The following is a 19,663-nucleotide window of genomic DNA, read 5'->3' on the forward strand; positions in this document are numbered from 1 at the left end:
GGTAGATCATAAGAGGTACCGAAAGGGCCTCGCCTTCCAGTCTTGTCACCAGATTCCTAAAAGGCCGCACTGATGCAGTGGGATAGAGAACACCTTGCTATCTGGTCCTGCCATTCTAGTTTATTCGAGAAAATCAAACCCAAATATGTGTAAAAGTCTACAGACTCCAGAGGCTGGGCATTTAAGTTGAAATTTGCCAGTACTCTGGCATTTTTTATCCAACACCAGCACACTGCATAGGTTTAATTTTGGAGATGTTGATTCTAAGGCCTTTTGCAGAACAAAGCTTGTTGAAAATATCCAATTGGTTCTACAGGGCAACCAGAGTTTTTGACAGCAAAACTGCATCATCCGCAAACAATAGGCTCCATTTTCTATTGCCCAACATTGGGGCGTCCATTGCAGCTTCTAAAAAAACCAGGCACCAGACTGTTAATATATAATAAGAATAGCAAAGGCAACGCAACACACCCCCGCCTAACCCCCACATCAATAGATACTTGATTGGTTAGCTCCCCAGTCAACCCCCAACGTATCTGTGACGTATTGCAAGAATATAGAGATTTAATGGCATTACCCAGGGTTGTTGGGATGCCTATTTACTCTAGTACAGACCATAGAGAGTCGCTTGTGACTGTGTCAAAGGCCCACTGTAGATCCACAAACGCCAGATACAAGCATTCTGAGTTAAGAAGCATGTCTTTCCTGCATAAGAGGTCCAGCCTCATAGCCTGGTCTACCTTGGAGATTCCTACTCTAAATCCTGCTTGCACATCAGAAAGAATACCTTCACTGGCAACCCAGTCCTCAAGACGGTGCAAAAGCACCCTAGAATAAAGTTTTGCCAGTGAGTCAATCAGCAAGATTGGCCTATAATTGCTCGGAGACTCCCGATCACCTTTCTTGTGTAGTGGCATGTTAGTTTCCTCCCTCCAACTAGTCAGTGGGTGATTACTAGAAAAAGCACCATTTAAAAAGTTTCGTTAAGAAAGGTACCCAAAGCATGGGTTCACTTTTAAAAAGATCAATGGGAATGCAGTCCGGGCCTTGGGCCTTTTCCTTTTTTGCTTCAGACAGCACCTGTGCTACTTCAAGGGATGTGATCACATAAACCCTGCCTTGGTGAGGGGGAGAAAAGGATGCCTGTGCCTGTCCAGTCATCTCGCTTCTGGCCTGCACAGACCGCCTGCAGCATATAAGGCAGTGAAATGGACGTGCCAAGCATCCAATGAAATGTTGCTTACCACACCCAGCTACTCAGGTTTGAGGTTTTTCTTCACCAGATGGAAAAACTCTTTAGTCATTTGACCCGGCAGCCCTACCAAGAGCTAACCAAATGGGTTTACCCTGTTCACTCTTCTTTTCAATAAGCATGCATTTACAGTCATGCCTACGTATTTTAATCACCCCAGTTGGAATAACCACCCCAGACTTCAGTATGTTAACCAAGACAGTCTCGGTCTCCCGACAGTCATGGTCATAACGACCCACAGGTTTGCGGTTAGCTAAGGCTTGGGGGCGTCATTCCTTGGTGACAAACGGGTAAAGTCTTTCTATCAATAGTCTGTAGTAAGCAGCAGTTGATATAGGAGAATGTCTCTGCATAAGCGCCCAATATTGGTAGCAAAGCTTCATAAATTCTACCCTGAAAAGCAACCGTTGGTGATTGGGGCGATCAGCGGTAGACCCGGGCATGGGAAGAGGTACCGATTTGTACATCGACAGGCCTAGTGTTGGAAAAGACCAAAAAGGACACTACCAATGGGTCATGATCGCTCTCAACTCTTTCCAAGACCTTACAAGACACCAACCCATCCCAATGGGAGGCAAGAGCGAGAATATAATCATTGCGACTCCCCTTGGTCTGCGTGTGAAAGGTAATATGTGCTGGAGAGTCTTCCAAAAACCTCCCATTGCAGGCCCTCAGACCATGTGCGTATAACATCGACTGAATCCTGCCCGCTAAGGGGTAACAACGTGTTCTGAGGGTTGGGGGGTGGGGGGGGTCGACGGCTACGGAACACCCCATAGTTAATCTTCCATTGCAAGGTTCCATGTAGACTGGCTTGGATCCTCCAACTGGCAGTTAGTCGCCCAACACAAATGACTGACAGTTGGGGGAAGCAGCAATAGGTACAGAGAGCCTGTTCAAAGCCAGCTCCAGGTGCTTAATGGTGCTCCGATTTTGCCTCAGATAAAAATTTACGAAAAAGTTAGACAGGCCATTCCTGAAATTGCACACCACACAAAGCAGGTCAGATGAGCCCATATTCAAGACTTTACATGTTGCCTTGATGCTTGCATGGATCCAAATCAATAACCCTCCCTTGGGGTGCCCCCACAAGGCTCTAACAGCAGGTGAAAAGAAGGCCTGGTAATTTGGCATGTGCACCTGTGGAAGTGACCACGTCTCCAGCAAACATATCACCCTATTGTTATTGATCAGGCCTTGCCAATAAGGATCTAAAACTTTTACTGGCAAGCTCATTGATGTTCCATGATAGAACTTTAATCTCATCAACCCCCCCTCAGGGCCCTATAGCCATCCACAAAAGGTCTATGCGGGGCCTGTACCTCCTCCAATACTGGGCCGACAATGGGGTTGCCAGGTAATGCTCGCCCAGGCTCAAAACCATTTACTAAACCCTCCATAGGGTCCCCCCGAAAGATGAGGCTAGTATCAAACCTCAAGTGGACGGATCGCCTCCATGCATCGATATACAGTGTCCAGAGCGCCCCAGGAAATAGCTACAATAGGGGCCTTTAAAGCAACTTTCAGGGTTTCACACGAGCAGTCCAAGAGCAGCCCACTAGACGTCAAATTCTGCACCCGGGCCCTGGCAGCCTGGGCTTCTGTGGACAAAAGATCTGGCAGAAGGCCCCCTCCCTCGGGTATACTCAAGCCAGGCATCATGCAAGTGACAGTTTTTGAAGATGGCATCAAAACAAACCATGATCCCTTTCAAAGCCAATCTTTCTTTGCAGTTCCAAAGCCAGGACCTCACATACGGGTTAATAAAACCAAACCTGACACTTCAGCCACCACAAAACATGCAATCCGACAGGATACGACAAGTCGTAAAAAAGGTACTCGTCATGTCTTTAACCCCCAAAAGCTCTGAGAGTGCTTTGACAAGGGTATGTTTGTAAGCATTCTTACTCCCATGCGTTCTCCCTCTAAAGGTACATATTAAGTTCGTGGACTGCCACCTTGATTTCATGAAATGGCAAGATGCTAACAATCTGTTAGATGAGCACCAATCTGGATCCGTCAAGGGAATTGGCACAGTTTTATACTTGATAATTTTGTCTGCAATTAAAAAGCAAGCCATTGTTAATAAACATCCAGTATTGTTAACCCTGATTGAATTTAGACAAACGTTAGATTCCATTTCCTGATAAATCTTATGGATGAAGCTTTTAAATGCCAATCGCCCTCTCCACATAATTTATTTGATCCCCCAATTTTATTCCAATACGTCCATCAAGGTTAAACTCACTACCGATGGTCTTTTATCAAAAGCAATCTCGACCTGCAGGATTAAAACGAGGCTGCATTTTCACATCCACTTTATTTAACTTTTATATTAGAGACATAAATGCAGCTTTTTAATCCATTTGTTCCTTCTCACCAAAACTGGGGCCAACAAATACCATGGCTATTGTATGCCGATGACTTAGTCATCCTCGATAGAACTCTGTTAGGGCTTCAAAGAAAGTTGTCAGCCTTAACCAATTATGCTTAGACCAATCAGCTCACCATTAATTCACAAAAATCCAATATTTTGGTTTTTTCACCATCATTTACCCAAAGCGGGATACAAATTCTACTGGTTTCTTTCAAAAACTACACTCATTCAAGTCTTACATTACAAATACCTTGGTGTAAACCTTAAGACCCACCCATCTGACCAACCATACAAGAGCAAACTTAAAAGCAGAATGAAGCTTTTGTCAATACAGGGCGAGGCCTTACAGCGGAAATATGGTACATTCTCTTTAAATCCAGCAATGATGTTTTATAAGCATAAAGTAATTCCAATAATTACTTATGGAGCTCAAGCGAAATTTCCGCAAAGTACACGGAGATGGGATACCTTGGAAGGTGCGTATTGGATGACAATTTTTTCACTCCCTTTGAGCACCCCGATCCCCATTATTAGGTTCGAACTAGGCCTCCCGTCACTGCCAGCGACTGTATCTTGGCAAATGTTTGCTACATACAGGAAATGTCTGATCTCCGCACCTACTTCCCAGAATCTTCTTCCTGCATTACAGTCTGTACTCATATCCTCGTTATCTGGTCCCTTACAATCATGGAAAGCGCTATGCCAATCAATTCTTGAAGTAGCAGACATCACTCTTGAATTATTATTGGAGACTCCTGATAAAGCTAAATGAAAGCTATGGTGGTGGGACTGGAGACTGACATGTGAAGCGTGCAATACATACAAGATCTTCAAGGTTGGCGCCTTTCTTTTGAAGCCAATGCATAAACTACTTCATTACCGCTCCAAGTTTCTTGAACTTGCATACGCTATGTCAATCCTTCGCCTTCGCTTGAGCCTCTGGCCGACTCAAACTAGATTAGCAATATATAATAAAAACATGGCCATGGACACTACGTGTAGATTCTGCAAGATCTCTGAGCATCCAGAGTCTCTAAAACACTTGATAACGGAATGCTGCGCTCTTACAGAATCTAGAAACCTATTTTTCTTCAAGCACCTTAAACACATTACACAACTAACTAAAGAACAAATGTGGGCTAGTATATTCAATGTGACCAACATCTCGCTAAATATTGCAACTGTCCAATTTCTTCTGAGCCTAAATATTTCAGCGGACCTTGAGCTTACTTGACTAAATCATCAAGTCTAAACTAATACATAAATGAACACTAGCATATTGTTTTCACACATCTATTGGGCACTTATCAAAGTCCCAACTGCCTTGCAGAATTTAAATCCTGCTCTGTACAAAGAACATTATATTGTGCTAAATTTCTAAAATTCTTCTTTTCTTCAATACTAACAAATTGTATCGCTTTGAATTTATCATTTACATCACTAACTATACCTTTTTTCTAGAACTAATCTTGTGAACTCTAAATTTTTATCCATTTTTATCCAGTCTTATTAACTTCTCCTTTTCGATCATTGCACGTAATCCTATTGAATTGTTTAAATAGTGTATATTTTTTTTTTTTCAGATAGGCCCCAGATCTAATTCTATGCGAACATTGAATTTTTATCTCTGTTCATCCGGTTTTAATAGTGCTTATTTTATGGTTAAATATATTTAATTGTATTGAATTGTCCAAATAGATTGTAATTGCAAGCTAATCTAATCCCGTTTAGAGACCAAGCTGTTAAAATCTGTTAAATTATCATAATTGTAACGTATGTTCAATATGATCTCTCTGATTGTAATACATGTAACCTCATGGCCAAATATTGCCTAATTACGAGAGATGTAGATGCGGTACCATTACTGACTGCAGGTCTAACTCACAGATCATTGTCAAAACTGCTGGAAATGTGATACCATTGGCTGGGTTCTAGTCATAAGAATGTATTGAATCTCGTATGTTCTTTCAAATGTATGTAATAACAAATTGAAAAAAGTTGAAATTTCAACTTAAACAATTTTCTTTGTAATAAAAAATAAAATAATAATAAGAAGAAGAAGAAGAAAATTCAAATACCTCTGTATCATCCACATGGCTATCTGAGGCCGGCCACCACTCTATCTTCAAGGCTTCCTGACTAAATACTCCTCTTCTAGAGTCATGCTTTCCTCTGGCACCAACTCCCTGCGTGTGAAGTGGTTTGCTAAACAGAGAGCTGGTGGTCGATCACTTTACTCGGCGGGCTCCCTCCTGTGGAATAGCCTCTCTCCCTCTGTGTCTTGAGGAGGACCCCCTTAAGTTCCGAAATAGCTTCAAGACCTTTCTCTGTACCTCTTCCTTCTCCTCCTCTCTTCCTCTCTAATCATACAGTAGCCGCCTGATGTATAGGGCCCTTATGTATCCTCTAAGCCCTTTCAGGTCCCAGCGCTGAAGTACTGCAGGAGCAGACAAATAGCCCACTAGATCCCCCAACCTGGTTCACCCAACAGTTTATTGCAACAACTAATAAGTTGACCTGACTGGGGGAAAGGGTAAGTGGATAAAATAACAAACGGTTTCCTACAACTTCTAGTCGCTTTGGAACTCTGGAATACCTGCAAGTAATATATAATTTATTAGCATCAAACCTCTGCACACAAGCACTTGAAAATATGCACTTTGTTCACGATGCGCTTGCAGTGAAAATCATTACAATGTTCACAAACGTGCACGCAAGCCGACTTATCTACTAATATACTTCTTATGCTGGTGCGCGCACAGATATTAATCCATTTAAACGTTTAACATTTACTTTTTGAAAATAGTCTTATACTTGAAATTAACTACTGCAGGATGCAGGAAATACTGTCTTAAGGCTTTTCCTTAGTCTACTTCTTAACAACTTTATACACGCAACTTCCAAATAAAGTACTGTATTGAAAATACGTTAATGGATTTAAACTTGGATTAACTCCAGTCACTTATCTGAATAACTACATCTCTGGCACTTTCAGATGAACTACTTCTTAGATGTGTGGTTTTCTTTTCTCTTGTTTTCTATGGAGCTCTTGACACTGTGACCACACCTGAACAGATCTTGAATGAAAGGCAGTTTGGAACCCCTCGCGTGGTTCCAAACTGCATCATAGTAGTCTTTGGCCAATTACTGCTGAGCAGGAAGTTCTCCATTTTGGGCTGGGCCCAATAGTAGCTGGCTGATATGATGTTAGGTTAAGGAAAAGAAATGTGTAATTACAACCAATAACACCCATCCCTAGCAGCTACAACCACTAATGGCAACTAGTAATGCCTAAACTAACACCTTCTGTTACCCAGGGACCTGACAGGCCTTGACCCTCACCCCCACATCTCTCATACCAGCTGCTGTCTATTTACTGCACTAACTTAGGCTCACCCTCCCCTCGGGAGGCTGCACTTACTTTCTTCTCTTATTAGCACTTCACCCTGAGCATGTCTCCATGAGAACCTCAGCACCTTTCCCTTAACCCCCTCCCCTCTGCACTAGAATGTTCTGAACACTCGCAAGGCATAGTTGGTTTGTCTCCCCTCCCCTTTTCATTAATTGTTTTACTATTAATTCAATCATTTATCTTGTTCATTGTCTGCCTTCCCCTTTCCCTACACTGTTGCCCTGTGGGCGCTTTGAAACAGTTTTAGCTCATTGTATAAGTGCCTAACAAATGATCAATGAGTAAATAAATAAATAAATCTCTTCAGCCCCAGTGGCCGACTTTGTTTCTGGGTCCAGCTCAACTCCATATATCCAGAAAATGGGCCCTTCAACTAGGACACTGCAACATTCAAACCTGGAGGTGGCTGTTCATCAGTTGAGAGCCATCTTCCCAGAATCTGCCAGACCACTCCCTCCTCATTTCCTGCTAGCACCCACACACAGAGGAGCCTTTGCAGACTTCTTGGAAGGAGCCTTCTAATGTGCATGATGAAAGGGAGCCCTCCCCGACCTAGAAAGGAAGAAGGAGGGATAACGAAAGGACAGTCCATCTTGAACGCGGCTGCTGCTGGCCAGGACAATACATTACAAAAATAAGTCAAAAAGTAACAATTGCTGCCAACCTGTTCAGAAGATGTCTGGAAAGTAGCTATTTAGAAAAAAGGTGATCCAAGGTGTCCCCACAGTGCTACATTGAGAATGGGTTGTACTGAAAACATAACCACAGGGGGGCGCAGAAGCTTGGCTGCCTGACCCAGCGCCTCCTTACCTCAGGCTGAATCAAACCTTCATAAATCATTATCTAAAGCAATTTTCCTTTGCCCCACTCTCCGCTCCTGCACTATTAACTTTAGAGCACCTCTGGACAAAGTTTCACCATGTTTCGGACTTCCCTTCCAGCTCTGTGACCGTCTCTTCGGTGTCAGGCCTCTTCCCCCTCCCATCCAAGTGCAGGTGTGTTAGGCCTCTGCCGGCTGCTCCTGAGTTCCTTCAGTGGGCTACCCATCAGTGCCTTCCTCTCAGCTTCTGCTCCTCCACGTTTGCTAGGTGCTGTGGCCGCTCTTTTTACAGCCTCCTCTTCCAGCCTCTGCTCCGGGAGCCTTGTGGAACCTGTCTGCCGTGTCTACCACTCCCCTTTTTGCTGCGGGCTTGCCAGCTTCGGTCTGACCTTCTCCTGCTCTCGTCCTGGGCGGGCGTGCAGGGCCTCAGCCTGCTGCTCTCAAGTACTTGTTGCCCTCTCTCCCATCAACGGACTGGTTCACCTGAAATGGGGTCTTCATCAGGGCAGGAGCCCTTCTGTGTTCTGTCAGAGCACGGTGACCGAGCCTGCTCGGGCTCCCGCTTCTCAAGCCTCCGGAGAGGAGCTCCCGTGTCCCCTCCACATCAGTGGAGGTGCTGCAACCGCTCCTTTTTCAACGTCTGCTCCGGGAGCCTTTTGGCGCCTAGCTGCCGTGTCTACCATTGCCCTTGCTGCCGCAGGCTAGCTGGCATCGGTCAGTCCTTCTCCCTCTCTCGTCCTGGGCGGGGGAGATGGGCCTTCGCCAGCCACTCTCAGCTGCACCACCCCCATTCTCTCTACCATTAACGGGCTCCAGTGGGGTATTCTTTGGCTTGCTGGCCCTTCTGTGTCTTTCTGTGCTCCGTGACCGTGCCTGCTCCGGCTCCCGACTTTCAAGCCTCCAGAGAGGGACTCCAGTGTCTGCCGCACCTTCATCGCTTCCACACTCTGATCTCCCGTCATCATCCTGTTTCAGACAGTACTTGCGCTAACTTGCGCATCCAAGCCTCCTGGTGAGGGGTTGCCCATCCGGCGCACCCTCATTCCGCCACGCACTGGTCTCCTATCTTCAGCCTCACAGATGCTCCATGGCTGTCTCCTCCCACCATCATTCTCCTAGTCGTGCAGCCACTGTCGAACTTCCTCTGCTGGCCCTCAGCCACCACCTGGACTCTTTCTTCCACTGACCACCTGCCACCACCTGGCCCCTTGATCCACAGACTGCCTGCAACCACCTGGGCCCTCGCGGTCGATTGGCCCCCTACCACTCCCAGGACTCTATATCCCCCCTCGGATCGCCAACTACCACCTGGACCCTCTAACCTGCGGACCATCTTCTACCAACCCCAGGTCTCTTTATTTCCCACAGACTGCCAACTACCCTGAATCCTGCTGATCGGTGAACCATCTGCTATTGCCTGCCCCCGTCTGCTGACACCCCGCTACCACCAGGGCTCTTTACTCCTACGAGCTGCCGGTTACCTCCTGGCCCTTCTGAACTGCAGACTTCCTTCTACCTTAAAAGGCCCTCCTTTCTGCTGCCCCCACTCACCACCAGCCTCCTTATCTACTACCATCTTGACCCTTCAGACCTGCGGCCCACCCAATACCACATGGTTCTCCGTGTCTGCTGGCTCCTCCCACCACCTGGACTCCTCACTCCCACTGGCCGCCTGCCACCTCCAGGTACCTTTGAACTGTGGACCGCCAGCTGCCACCTCGGCCCCTCTTAACCGGTACCACCAAGGCCCTACTGATCTGCTGACCACCTGAAACCTCCTGGGTCCCTCTTGACCGCTGGCCTCCTGCCTCCCCATCGGCTCCTTATTCTCCCACGTGCTGCCTGCTACCACCGGGGCCCTTCAGACCTGCGGCCCACCCAATACCACCTGGTTCTCCCTGTCTGCTGGCTCCTCCCACCACCTGGAGGCTCCTCACTCCCACCAGCCGCCTGCCACCTCCAGGTCCCTTTGAACTGTGGACTGCCAGCTACCACCTCTGCCCCTCTTAACCGGTACCACCAAGGCCCTCCTGATCTGCTGACCACCTGCAGCCTCCTGGGTCCCTCTTGACCGCTGGCCTCCTGCCTCCCCATCAGCTCCTTATTCTCTCACCTGCTGCCTGCTACCACCTGGGCCCTTCTGAAATGCCAGCCGTCAGCCTCCCCACCTGGGCTCCGCCCTAACCCGGCCCCTGTCTCCTTCCACTTGGGCCTTCTGGTCTGCGGACTGCCTGCCTCCACACCCCTCACTCTCTCTTCCTTTTAGCACTCTCCATCACTCCATCACCTCCTCTTCCTCTTTATCTCTCTTCATCTTACTTTGCCACTGCACTCTCCTCCTCCACTCTCTTATCTACAGCACTCTCTTCCCCCTTGTCATGCACATTGCATGATTTCTCTCTTCATATCCACCTTACTCTTTGCCCTCTTCCCCCTCACCCCCTCCCTCTTCCTTCCACTAATCCTCATGTCCATTCCCTTGCTCAACCCCCTCCCTCTACACCCCCTCTCTTTCCTTCCCTTCCTCATCGTCCTAACCTCATCTACCCCCCTATTATCCAACCCTCCATTCTACTCAACATTGCTCTCCGGAATGCCAGATCCATCTGCAATAAGACTGCAGCTGGCTTGGATATGTTCTTCTGTCTCAACCTTCATTTCCTCTGTATAACCGAAACCTGGATCCCTCTTCACAACTCTACTGCTCCTGCCTCTCTCACCACCCCTTCCTCTTCCTTCTCTCATGTCACTCGCTCCTCTGGTCGTGGCAGTGGCATTGGTCTCCTCTTCCACCCGAAATACCTTTCATCTACCTCCTCATTGTCTCTTCCTACCTTCCCTTCTTCCGAATACCTGTATAAATCCTTTACTTCCCCTCACCCTATCTCCTTTCTAATCTGTAGACCTCCTGACCCCCTCTCCTTCTTTTACGATAACCTTGACCACCTCCTCTCTCATCTCCCCTTTCCCCCTCACTGTACTTGGCAACTTCAACCTTCACCTTCCCACTCCCCCTCACCTCTTCTTTCCATTCTCGACTCCTACCTCCTCTCTCCTCTCTCCTCTCCTACTCACTCTTCTGGCTCCACTCTTGATCTCATCTTTAATTCTACCTACTCCTCCTCCCCTGTCTCCTCTTTACCCAACTATCTATCCAACCATGCTTTGCTATCCTTCTCCCTTACTCCCCCTCTCACTCATTTACCCTCCTCCATATCCTTTTCTCGACGAGACCTCCGAAACTTTAGCCCTTCTCTCTTTCTTGATAACTGCTCTTCTTCTCTTCCCCCTCTCTCTGACTTCCCCTCTCTCCCGGCTTATCTTGCTCTATCCTCTCTGTCCTCCTCTATCTCTTCCAGTCTCGATCAACTTTACCCCCTCTCGTCTTTCCGCCCTACTCCGAAACCTTCCCAACCCTGGCTCTTCCCTCACCTCCTGTCCATGCGTCGTCTCCTCTGTCGCCTCGAGTGTCGCTGGCTCAAATTCCCCACTCTTTCTAACCAAACCTCCCATTTCTCTTACCACTCTCTATATGATTCCTGCCTTAACTTGGCTAAACGATCCTACTATTCAAACCTCCTTCACTCCCAACCCTCTGATCCTCGCTGTATCTTTCAAACCCTTTCTCGTCTTCTCTCTCCTCCCACTCCTGACCTCTCATCTACGTCTCCCCTTCTGATTTTGCTGACTTTTTCTCTGCCAAAATTCTCTTTGCCAAAACATTAACTGCTCTCCTTCCTATTCCTTGCCTCCCCCATATCCTTCCACTCCCCTTCGACTTGCATGTCTGAATTCTCTCCAATCACTCCTTCTGACATCTCTCTCCCCCTGACCAAATCCCATCCTATCGCCACCCCTTCAGATCCCCTCCCCACCCTTCTTATTCCTAAGATTTACCCTCCTCTCATTCCCTACCTAACCTCCTTCAATATCTGTCTCTCCTCTGCCACCTTCCCTTCTGCCTTCAAGCACGCCACTACCATCCCTATCCTGAAGAAGCCTTCTGCTAATCCCCTTCTTGCATCCAACTTCCGTCCAATCTCGCTTCTTACTTTTCTCTCTAAAATACTTAAAGGCCTTAACGTTCTTAACTCCCTTCTCACCACTCGCTACACAAAGCAATCCTCAGTCCTCGTCCTCCTCGACCTCTCTGGTGCCTTCGACACTGTCGATCACCCCTTACTTCTCAATACTCTTTCCTCCTTTGGTTTCAAGGGCTCTTTCCTCAATTGGCTTTCCTCTTACCTCTCTCACCACTCTTTTGCTGTCTCTTGGGAAGGTTGAACCTTCCCTACTCTCCCCCTGGACTACAGTGTTCCCCAAGGCTCTGTTCTCTGACCCCTTTTATTCTCTCTTTACACCTCCCTCATCGCCCCTATCATCTCTTCCTTTGGGATTTCTCACCATTTCTATGAGATGACACCCAGCTTTTCCTCTCCTTTTCTTCCTTCACCCCTGACTTACATCAGTCAGGGGTGAAGGATGTCTTACCGCCATTAAAAACTGGATGTCATCCCACTATCTCTCTCTCAACACTGATAAGACTGAAGTCTTATTCTTTCCCTCCAACACGCTTCCGCCTCCCTCTCCCACTCCTTCTATTCATTTTCCCCCTTCTAATCTTCCGATCTCTACCCATGCTAGTAATCTAGGCATTCACTTTGACTCTTCCCTCTCCTTTACCTACCATATTTCTCACCTCTCGCGCATGTCGCTACCACCTTTTCGATATTCGTAAAGTCCACTCTTCGCTCACCTTCCATGCTACCAAACTTTTAATCTCCTCCCTCATCTTCTCTCGTCTCTTCTATTGTTGTTCTCTCCTTTTCTGACTCCCTGCTTCCTATCTCGCCCCCCTCAAATTCCTCTACCACTCTGCTATTCGTACCCTCTGTCTTCTCTCACCTCACGACTCCATCTCCAACTCACTCTCTTCCCTTGGCTGGCTTCCTTTCCACTCCAAAATTAAATTTCACTTCCTCTGTCTTGTCTTTAAATCTCTACATGACTTTGCCCCCCGCATCTCTCCTCTCTTTCATTCTACACCCCCTCTCGCTCTCTCTGATCTGCCAATCTCTTCCTACTTTGTTTCCCCGCCCCCATGTGCCTCTTCTCGTTTCTGCTCCTTTCAGCTCCTTGCCCACCTACACTGGAACTCCCTACCTCCTTCTATCCACTCCATCCCCACCTTTTCCTCCTTGCGCGCCTCCTTGAAATCCCGCCTTCTCCATTCCCCACCCTGACTCCTTTATCCCCCTTAACCTTTCTCTCTCTCCCGTCTAGTACCCCCTTCTTACTTGCTCCCTTTCTCTCCTATGTCCTCCCCTCTTCTTACTTTCTCACTCTATTCCACATTCTCCCTCCTTCTTCCTTTCCCTTCCCCACCCCCTCCTTTCTTCTATCTCCTCATAGGCAAATTGTTCTACATACTGTTTTACTGGTTTGATTCATATTTTGTAATTTGCTTCTACTGTTTTCATGTTCTATGTATTGTTTTTGTTAAATTGTAACGCGCTTTGGAGTAAAGCGCTATATAAAAACAATAAATACAAAACAGTAAAGAGGATAAGTAGTCCTACACATGTGGGCCTGGTGACTCGCAGTTAACCCAAAACGACATTGCTAAAGGGCATCTAGGGGTCCTGACCGCACACCACATACGCTGGGGGGTGCTGCCATAGGAAAGCCTGGAGCCAAAACTGAGGGGTAAGGCCTACCCCTCAGTGGAACCTTATAAGAAGGGCCCAGTGATAACTCATTCGCTTCAATGATTCCCTTCACTGTTTTTATTATATTCTTTTATGGATATTATTTCCAAATAAAGACACTCTATTTGATTGTTTGAAGTAAAGATTGATGGCACATACCCCATTGAAGTGTTTTAGATTTTGATGCACAGTGCAAACTCTGATCTAGCAGAGATTGGGAGGGTGGGTGGGACTGGAAGGGCCTGTTGCACAGCTGGTGCTCCTTGAGGAATCAATACTCCACATTAGCCTCCTCACTGCATTCTTCTTCCAGAGGGAGGACACATGCCTTTGACCAGTGGGCACTTTAGATCATTTAGAAATTGTACAGTGTTCGCTTGAAGAATATTCTGCTGTTCTCCCAACTGCAGGAAGAATTAGTTCGCTGAACTCTTGTGTTTAATGCTGTGCAGATTTCAGAATGCATTTAAATGATCGGTTTACTGTGTTTTCGTCTTGTCAAGTTATAGCATAACGTAATGTATAATACTATGTGCTTTTTTTTGTCTACAGATCCAAGCATCACACCGCATTACCAGTGATAAGACTATGGCAGTACCTTGTAAAACAAGAGGAGGTTCAGGAAATCTTTATCAGAAACATATTCACAAAGAAAAGAGAACTAAATGAGGTTTGTTATTGCATCTTGCTTGGTGCCATGCATTTCTTATTTTTATTGCTGTTTTCTTAGAGATCGAACTCCATTACAGAAGACATTGGGCCTCATTCCGAGTTTGGCGGTGCGGGAAAAAGTGGAGCTAATTACGTTACCGACACTGTTTTGGGCGGTAACAGAATTACCTTAATTTTTTCTGCACTGCCAAAGTACAACTTTTGATGAAATTACTGAGTGGTAATTGTGCCAATTTTTTGAGGAAACATGGAGAGTTTACATCCAGTGTGAAAAATTCTTCACTTTCCCTCCATCGGCAGAATTACCACTCAGTAATTTGGCCAGAAATCCCCAATGGAGTCCATCAATGGGTACTTACACCACCCTACCACCACTTATAATCCCATGGTAAACCCAGCCGGGGGTAAGTGGTTATGGTCCGACACTTAAGCGCAAAACATATCGCCTCTGAACGCGGCATGGCGCTGAAATAAGTGGGCCGAAGCGGTGTGATGCTAGAAATTCTTTTGGAGGGACAGAGCCTCTTCGTCCCTGTCCTGCCACTTCTCTGTTGATGTTTTCTGCACAGGAGTCCAGTTTGGACCCTTGCACCCCTAGTGTATGTTTTTAGCCACGTGTGCTGCCCACAGAGCAGGCAATGGGCTGGTGGCAGTTACATGCTGACTTGACAGTGGCTCTGGGTATCCTCCATTTCTGGGATACCCGAGCCCTGACTTGGGAATCTATTGATACTCCTACGTCCCGTCCCCTTTCCTCCATACTTATGGGACATTCCTCCGTCCTGTGGGATGGGACCGGAGCACTTAGTAAAAAGCATCATATTTTTCAAAAATGTGTCCTTCCTCTCTTTTTACGCAGGGTACCGCACGCGGCTGTAACCCTGCCCTCCTTAGCTCCGCCCAGCGCATCGCCGATCAGTCCTTTTCTCCGCATGTTGTGGACTGGACGCACTTGCATCTGCGTAAGATTTTTTCCTTCAAGCCTCCTTCCCTCTTGCTCCGGTTTAGCGGTTGCGTAGTAGTCCATCTATGCCGGTTCGGTCAGATTTTCCTTCTTGTTCTTCTTGTGAGCAACGCTTCGCTAGGGCGGATCCCCATCCTCTTTGTTTGGAGTGTTTGGGTCCGGATCACCGGTGGGACTCGTGCTTCTACTGCGATTCCCTTTCGGTCCGGGCACTTCAACGTTGTTGGAGCGGTGGGATGAGGTGTTTCAGCGCGTACCTCCCCTGCATTTTCATAGTTTCATCGTCGAGAAGAAGAGACGCCCGGTAAGTTCTTTTGTTTTTAGGGCACCCCGACTGGGGGACTCCTTCCCGGAGTCTTCTCGGTCCGGGAGGGGCTTCAAAAGCTCTGTTACCGGGGTTTCCCCTGAGGTGCCTTTCCTGCCTAAAAAAGGTACCAGAGTTTTCTCCGAGGGCCTCCGTGAGGGGGCTGCCGACACCGGATTACAATCCGAGGCCCCTCCTGTTGGGGTTATTCAGCAGCCCAGTTATACTGAGGCTGGGGGTACCGGAGCTTGCTTTGAGGTCTCGTGGTCTGGAGCTTCCCATACAGACACCGGGGCGCGCCCTGAGGCCTCGGTAGAGGCTTTCTTTACCAAACCAAGGTTCGAGGCCCCTCGTGAGGGAGCTGGTACCGGACTCGGGTACGAGGTTCCTCTGTCTGAGGCTAAGGTGACCGACAGAACTAAGAGGCCTGTTAAGGTCTTGTCAGTGAGGTGGATTCCTCATCATTCCCGCCCTGGTGGTGATACCTGGTCTGTCGAGGGGTCACAGAGTGAGGTCGCTGACCGTAATTCCTCTGTTACCGGCGTGGCCGAGGTTCCTCTTTTAGAGGCTAATTGTTTGGCAGTAAACGCACTTGGTAGCAGTCTGTACCACACAGATTCACTTGGTAGCTGTGGCTGAGCAGTCAGACTTCCCCCAAGAAGAGTTAGGCAGTATACAGAGTAGTCACAATAGGTCAAAAGAACATAGTAGAACAAGTAAACACTGACCAGGGCTTGGTGTAAAAGAGATATAATTATTTATTTAAAACCACATCATGAAAAACACACAGGCACTAATGGTAAGCAATTCAAAAACACGGTCACTAAAAGATGTACACTCCCTTAAAAGAATATTCGACAATTCTTTAGTAAAGCCCCACTTATTTTCAGACAGCGTGAGCACTTAACGCAGATGGCACTCTAATAATTCGTTTTAAAAGGGAGAGAAAAGCAGAGTATAAATTGAAACAGATCCCAACACTTTTGCAAGAACACAACAAGAGAGGAGGGCAAAGTAAAACCATGAGTTTAGAGTTCAGTAGGCCGGATCCACTTTAAGAGGATCAAAACGAAATGTGTCCAAGGTCACACGGTTGCAGTGCACAAAAGTCTTGAAAAGGTTCAAAAAGAGTTGGACCAAAGAAAGGGACCATTTAGAAGGTCAAGGCGGCCAGCCCAGTCCAGAAGGTTAAGGGATTATTATTACCTTGTAGCAATCTTTAGAAATGGAGGCCTGGCGGACACGATACCTTAAAGTGGTGAAAATACTCCAGCATAGGCAGTTGTTCCTGGCAGCGGATGCAAGTCGGTGCTTCGTCCGGGGGAAGAGAGGATCTCGTCGGGGAGGAAGACAGGAGTCCGTTGCACTGCCAGGGAAGAAACCAGCTGCAGAGTTCTCAGGTAAAAGGAGCTGTCCTTTTATTCGCGGTCCAGTGGTAAGTGGCTATCCGGTTGCAGGGGTGCTTGGCACGGGCAATTCGACCACAAGACGGCCTGGGATGCGAAGAGAAGAAGGTAAACTGGTTGTGCCCACCAGTCAGGGGAAGAAGCCTCTCCAGCCGGGAGATCTTCTCTGTCGTCGGGAAGTGGTGAGTCGGTTCCGCAGGGCTCCACTGGTGGTGTCGTCGTGGTAGGTCGGCTCAGCTTCTCCCTCGTCGGATTCTCAGGTCCTGTGGCGACTTCTGAAGTTCCAGTCCCCAAAGCCCTGCTTTTATGCAGCACACCCCCATTCACTCAGCCTAGCTGTCAATCAAACTTGCTAAGTGGTGAGCCGGCCGGCTCTCCACTTGGGTCAATCACACAAGAGTGCGACTTGAGTTACCAAGGTAACTCAGTCCAGGGTGCCTAAACCCCCTCCCACACCCCCTGTGGTACCCAGACAGAGTGGCACCACTTTTGGAGGCTTCTGTGGAGAAGCCCGCCAAAAAGTGGAACAAAGGGCTCGACTTGGGTTGGAGTCACAGAAGAGAACACAAACGCCATTTTAGAATCGAGTCCTGGCAAAAAATACCAACCGGCGAATTAATATTAAATAAATAAACCGGCGGTATGTTCGAGGCTATGAGAATTAAATAATTAAAGTTGGTAGCCTCGAACAATAGGAAAATCCCATAGGGATATATTCGCGGTCGAATATAAAAAATAGTATCCACTGCCACCAGCCAAAACTCGATCAGGGAGGACGGAGACCTGCCCCCTCGATTAACAGACCCCGGGGCAATTGAATTGCCCCGACCAGTATGTCCACAATATGATGGTTTGTACTGGTTTCTGTTCATAATTTGGGACTAGTAAAGCCAATGGTGACTTTACATGCCCTGGGAGACAGTAGTCAGTCCCAGGGTATGGAGTCTATGGTGGGGTGTCACTATGACACCCCTGTGTTACTGCACGGAGGGTGCTGTGTAACACACATGGGAGAAAAATGAGACCCTATGGAGTAAAGGACCCCATAGCCCATAAAACACATTAACAGTCAAAGGAACACCATAAATCATGTCCAAAAGTGGGCGAAAAAGAGTCTCACTCTTGGCAGGAGAAAAACACAAACTCCAGAAATCCAGCAAAGCTGCTGGGGGACTCACTAGGTTAGGAAATTCAGCCTCAGAGAGAATTCTCCTTAACACCCCATGAAGGAGTATTTCAGAGGTCTTTTTAAGGAAATCTGCCCTCCAGTGCCGAATCCTGTGCCGACGGTTCCTGTCGTAGCACTGGTTGTTCCGGCAGCTGTTCCACCTCTACCGTTTGGCCCACCTCCAGCCCTACCGCCCCTGCCTCCCTTGTCTCCAATAGACAAGTTTTGGGCAGAGCCAGATGTGACGCAGGTAGATCCGGATGTGTTGGATGACACACAGGGGATCAGGATGGCGATGACTGGCCCCGCTCTGTTTGGGCGTTCCAGGACCGGGTACTGGACATGATGCCTCTTCTGGATGTTCCAGTACCTGAGGCACCCCCTCCACAAGAAGGGGTGCTTTCTGGGGTGTTCACCTAGTCTCCTCAGGAGCGCACCGGCTTGTTCTTCCAGAAGGACATTTTGGCCGAGGTCCGCAAGGTCTGGGATAAGCCACACTCTGGGCTGCACGTTAACAAAAAATTGATGCTCGTTATAGGCTTCATATTTCGGAGGAGGTAACCTTAGCTTCTTGCCCCCTCCCTTCCTCCACAATGGTGGCGGCCGCCACGCTACAATCCAGACCGGCTTCAGCATCGTCTACAGCGGCGGCTCAGGTTCTGGCCAAAGAGGACAAGATGCTTGACTCTTTCGGGAGGAAGATCTTTGCTAATTCGGCCCTACAGTTGCGCCAGGCGAACGCAGAGCTCATATTAGCGGGGACGAATATGAAAATGTGGAAAGGTCTATCGGAATTTGAGGAGTTCATTCCTGTGGACAAGCTGGATGATTTTAAGGCTGGCTTGTCAGATGCCAGAGTCCTGGCGTAGGATATGCTTGAGGCTGCGGTGCATCATGCCGACACCTCAGCTCGGGGCCTCATGCTTGACGTGGACAACTCTCGTCAGGCTTGGCTTCATGCCACAAAGTTTTCCAAGGAGGTTCAGGATAAAGTTCTGGACCTGCCCATTGACGGCAAAGAACTGTTCCATTCGTCAACAGATGTAGAGCCGACTAAGACTAAGGACAGCACCCAGACAGCCAAGTCTCTGTCCGTTAGGGTGAAACCTCCTTTCAGGGCTCAGAGAACGCCCTTGCAGCTTCGGTCCTCCTCTGGTTTTCGGGGGTTTCTGGATCGAAAGACACGTAGAGGCGATCCTCAAGCTGGAAACTCCCATCGGCGTCAGCAGCGAGGCCGATTTTTCTCTCGGTCCTCTGCTTCCTCCTCAGGATCTGGGGGTCTCGCCACTGAGAAACCTGCTAAATTATGTTTTTCGGCACTCGCACGAGACCCTGGTAGGAGGACGCATTGCGTCTCACTGGGAGGCATGGCAGACCATCACAGAGGATCGGTGGATCTTGTCCGTTGCTCGAGCGGGCTTCCGCTTGCCCCTTCCCCTACCCCACCCTTCAATACTCCCTTCCAGCAGTCGGGGACGCCTTCCCTCAGAGCCGAAGTCCAGAAGCTTCTGGATCTCAAGGCGGTGGAACCGATTCCCCTAGGGGAGCGAGGGGAGGGCTTCTACTCCTGTCTGTTTATG

The 19,663-nt window shown here is 48.0% G+C and overlaps 1 protein-coding gene across 2 annotated transcripts in view; it reads left to right on the forward strand.

Annotated features, from left to right (window-relative positions):
• Positions 1–19,663, forward strand: part of DMXL1 (Dmx like 1) — a 1,868,248-nt gene that overhangs the window by 1,431,394 nt on the left and 417,191 nt on the right. For both annotated transcript variants that reach the window (XM_069625559.1, XM_069625560.1), the window contains exon 33: positions 14,122–14,239. In XM_069625559.1, the coding sequence (XP_069481660.1) occupies positions 14,122–14,239 (118 nt within the window). The remainder of the gene's footprint in view (positions 1–14,121; positions 14,240–19,663) is intronic.

This window comes from Ambystoma mexicanum, chromosome 6p (assembly GCF_040938575.1).
Source record: "Ambystoma mexicanum isolate Mex_15411 chromosome 6p, UKY_AmexF1_1, whole genome shotgun sequence".
NCBI classification, from domain to species: Eukaryota; Metazoa; Chordata; class Amphibia; order Caudata; family Ambystomatidae; genus Ambystoma; species Ambystoma mexicanum.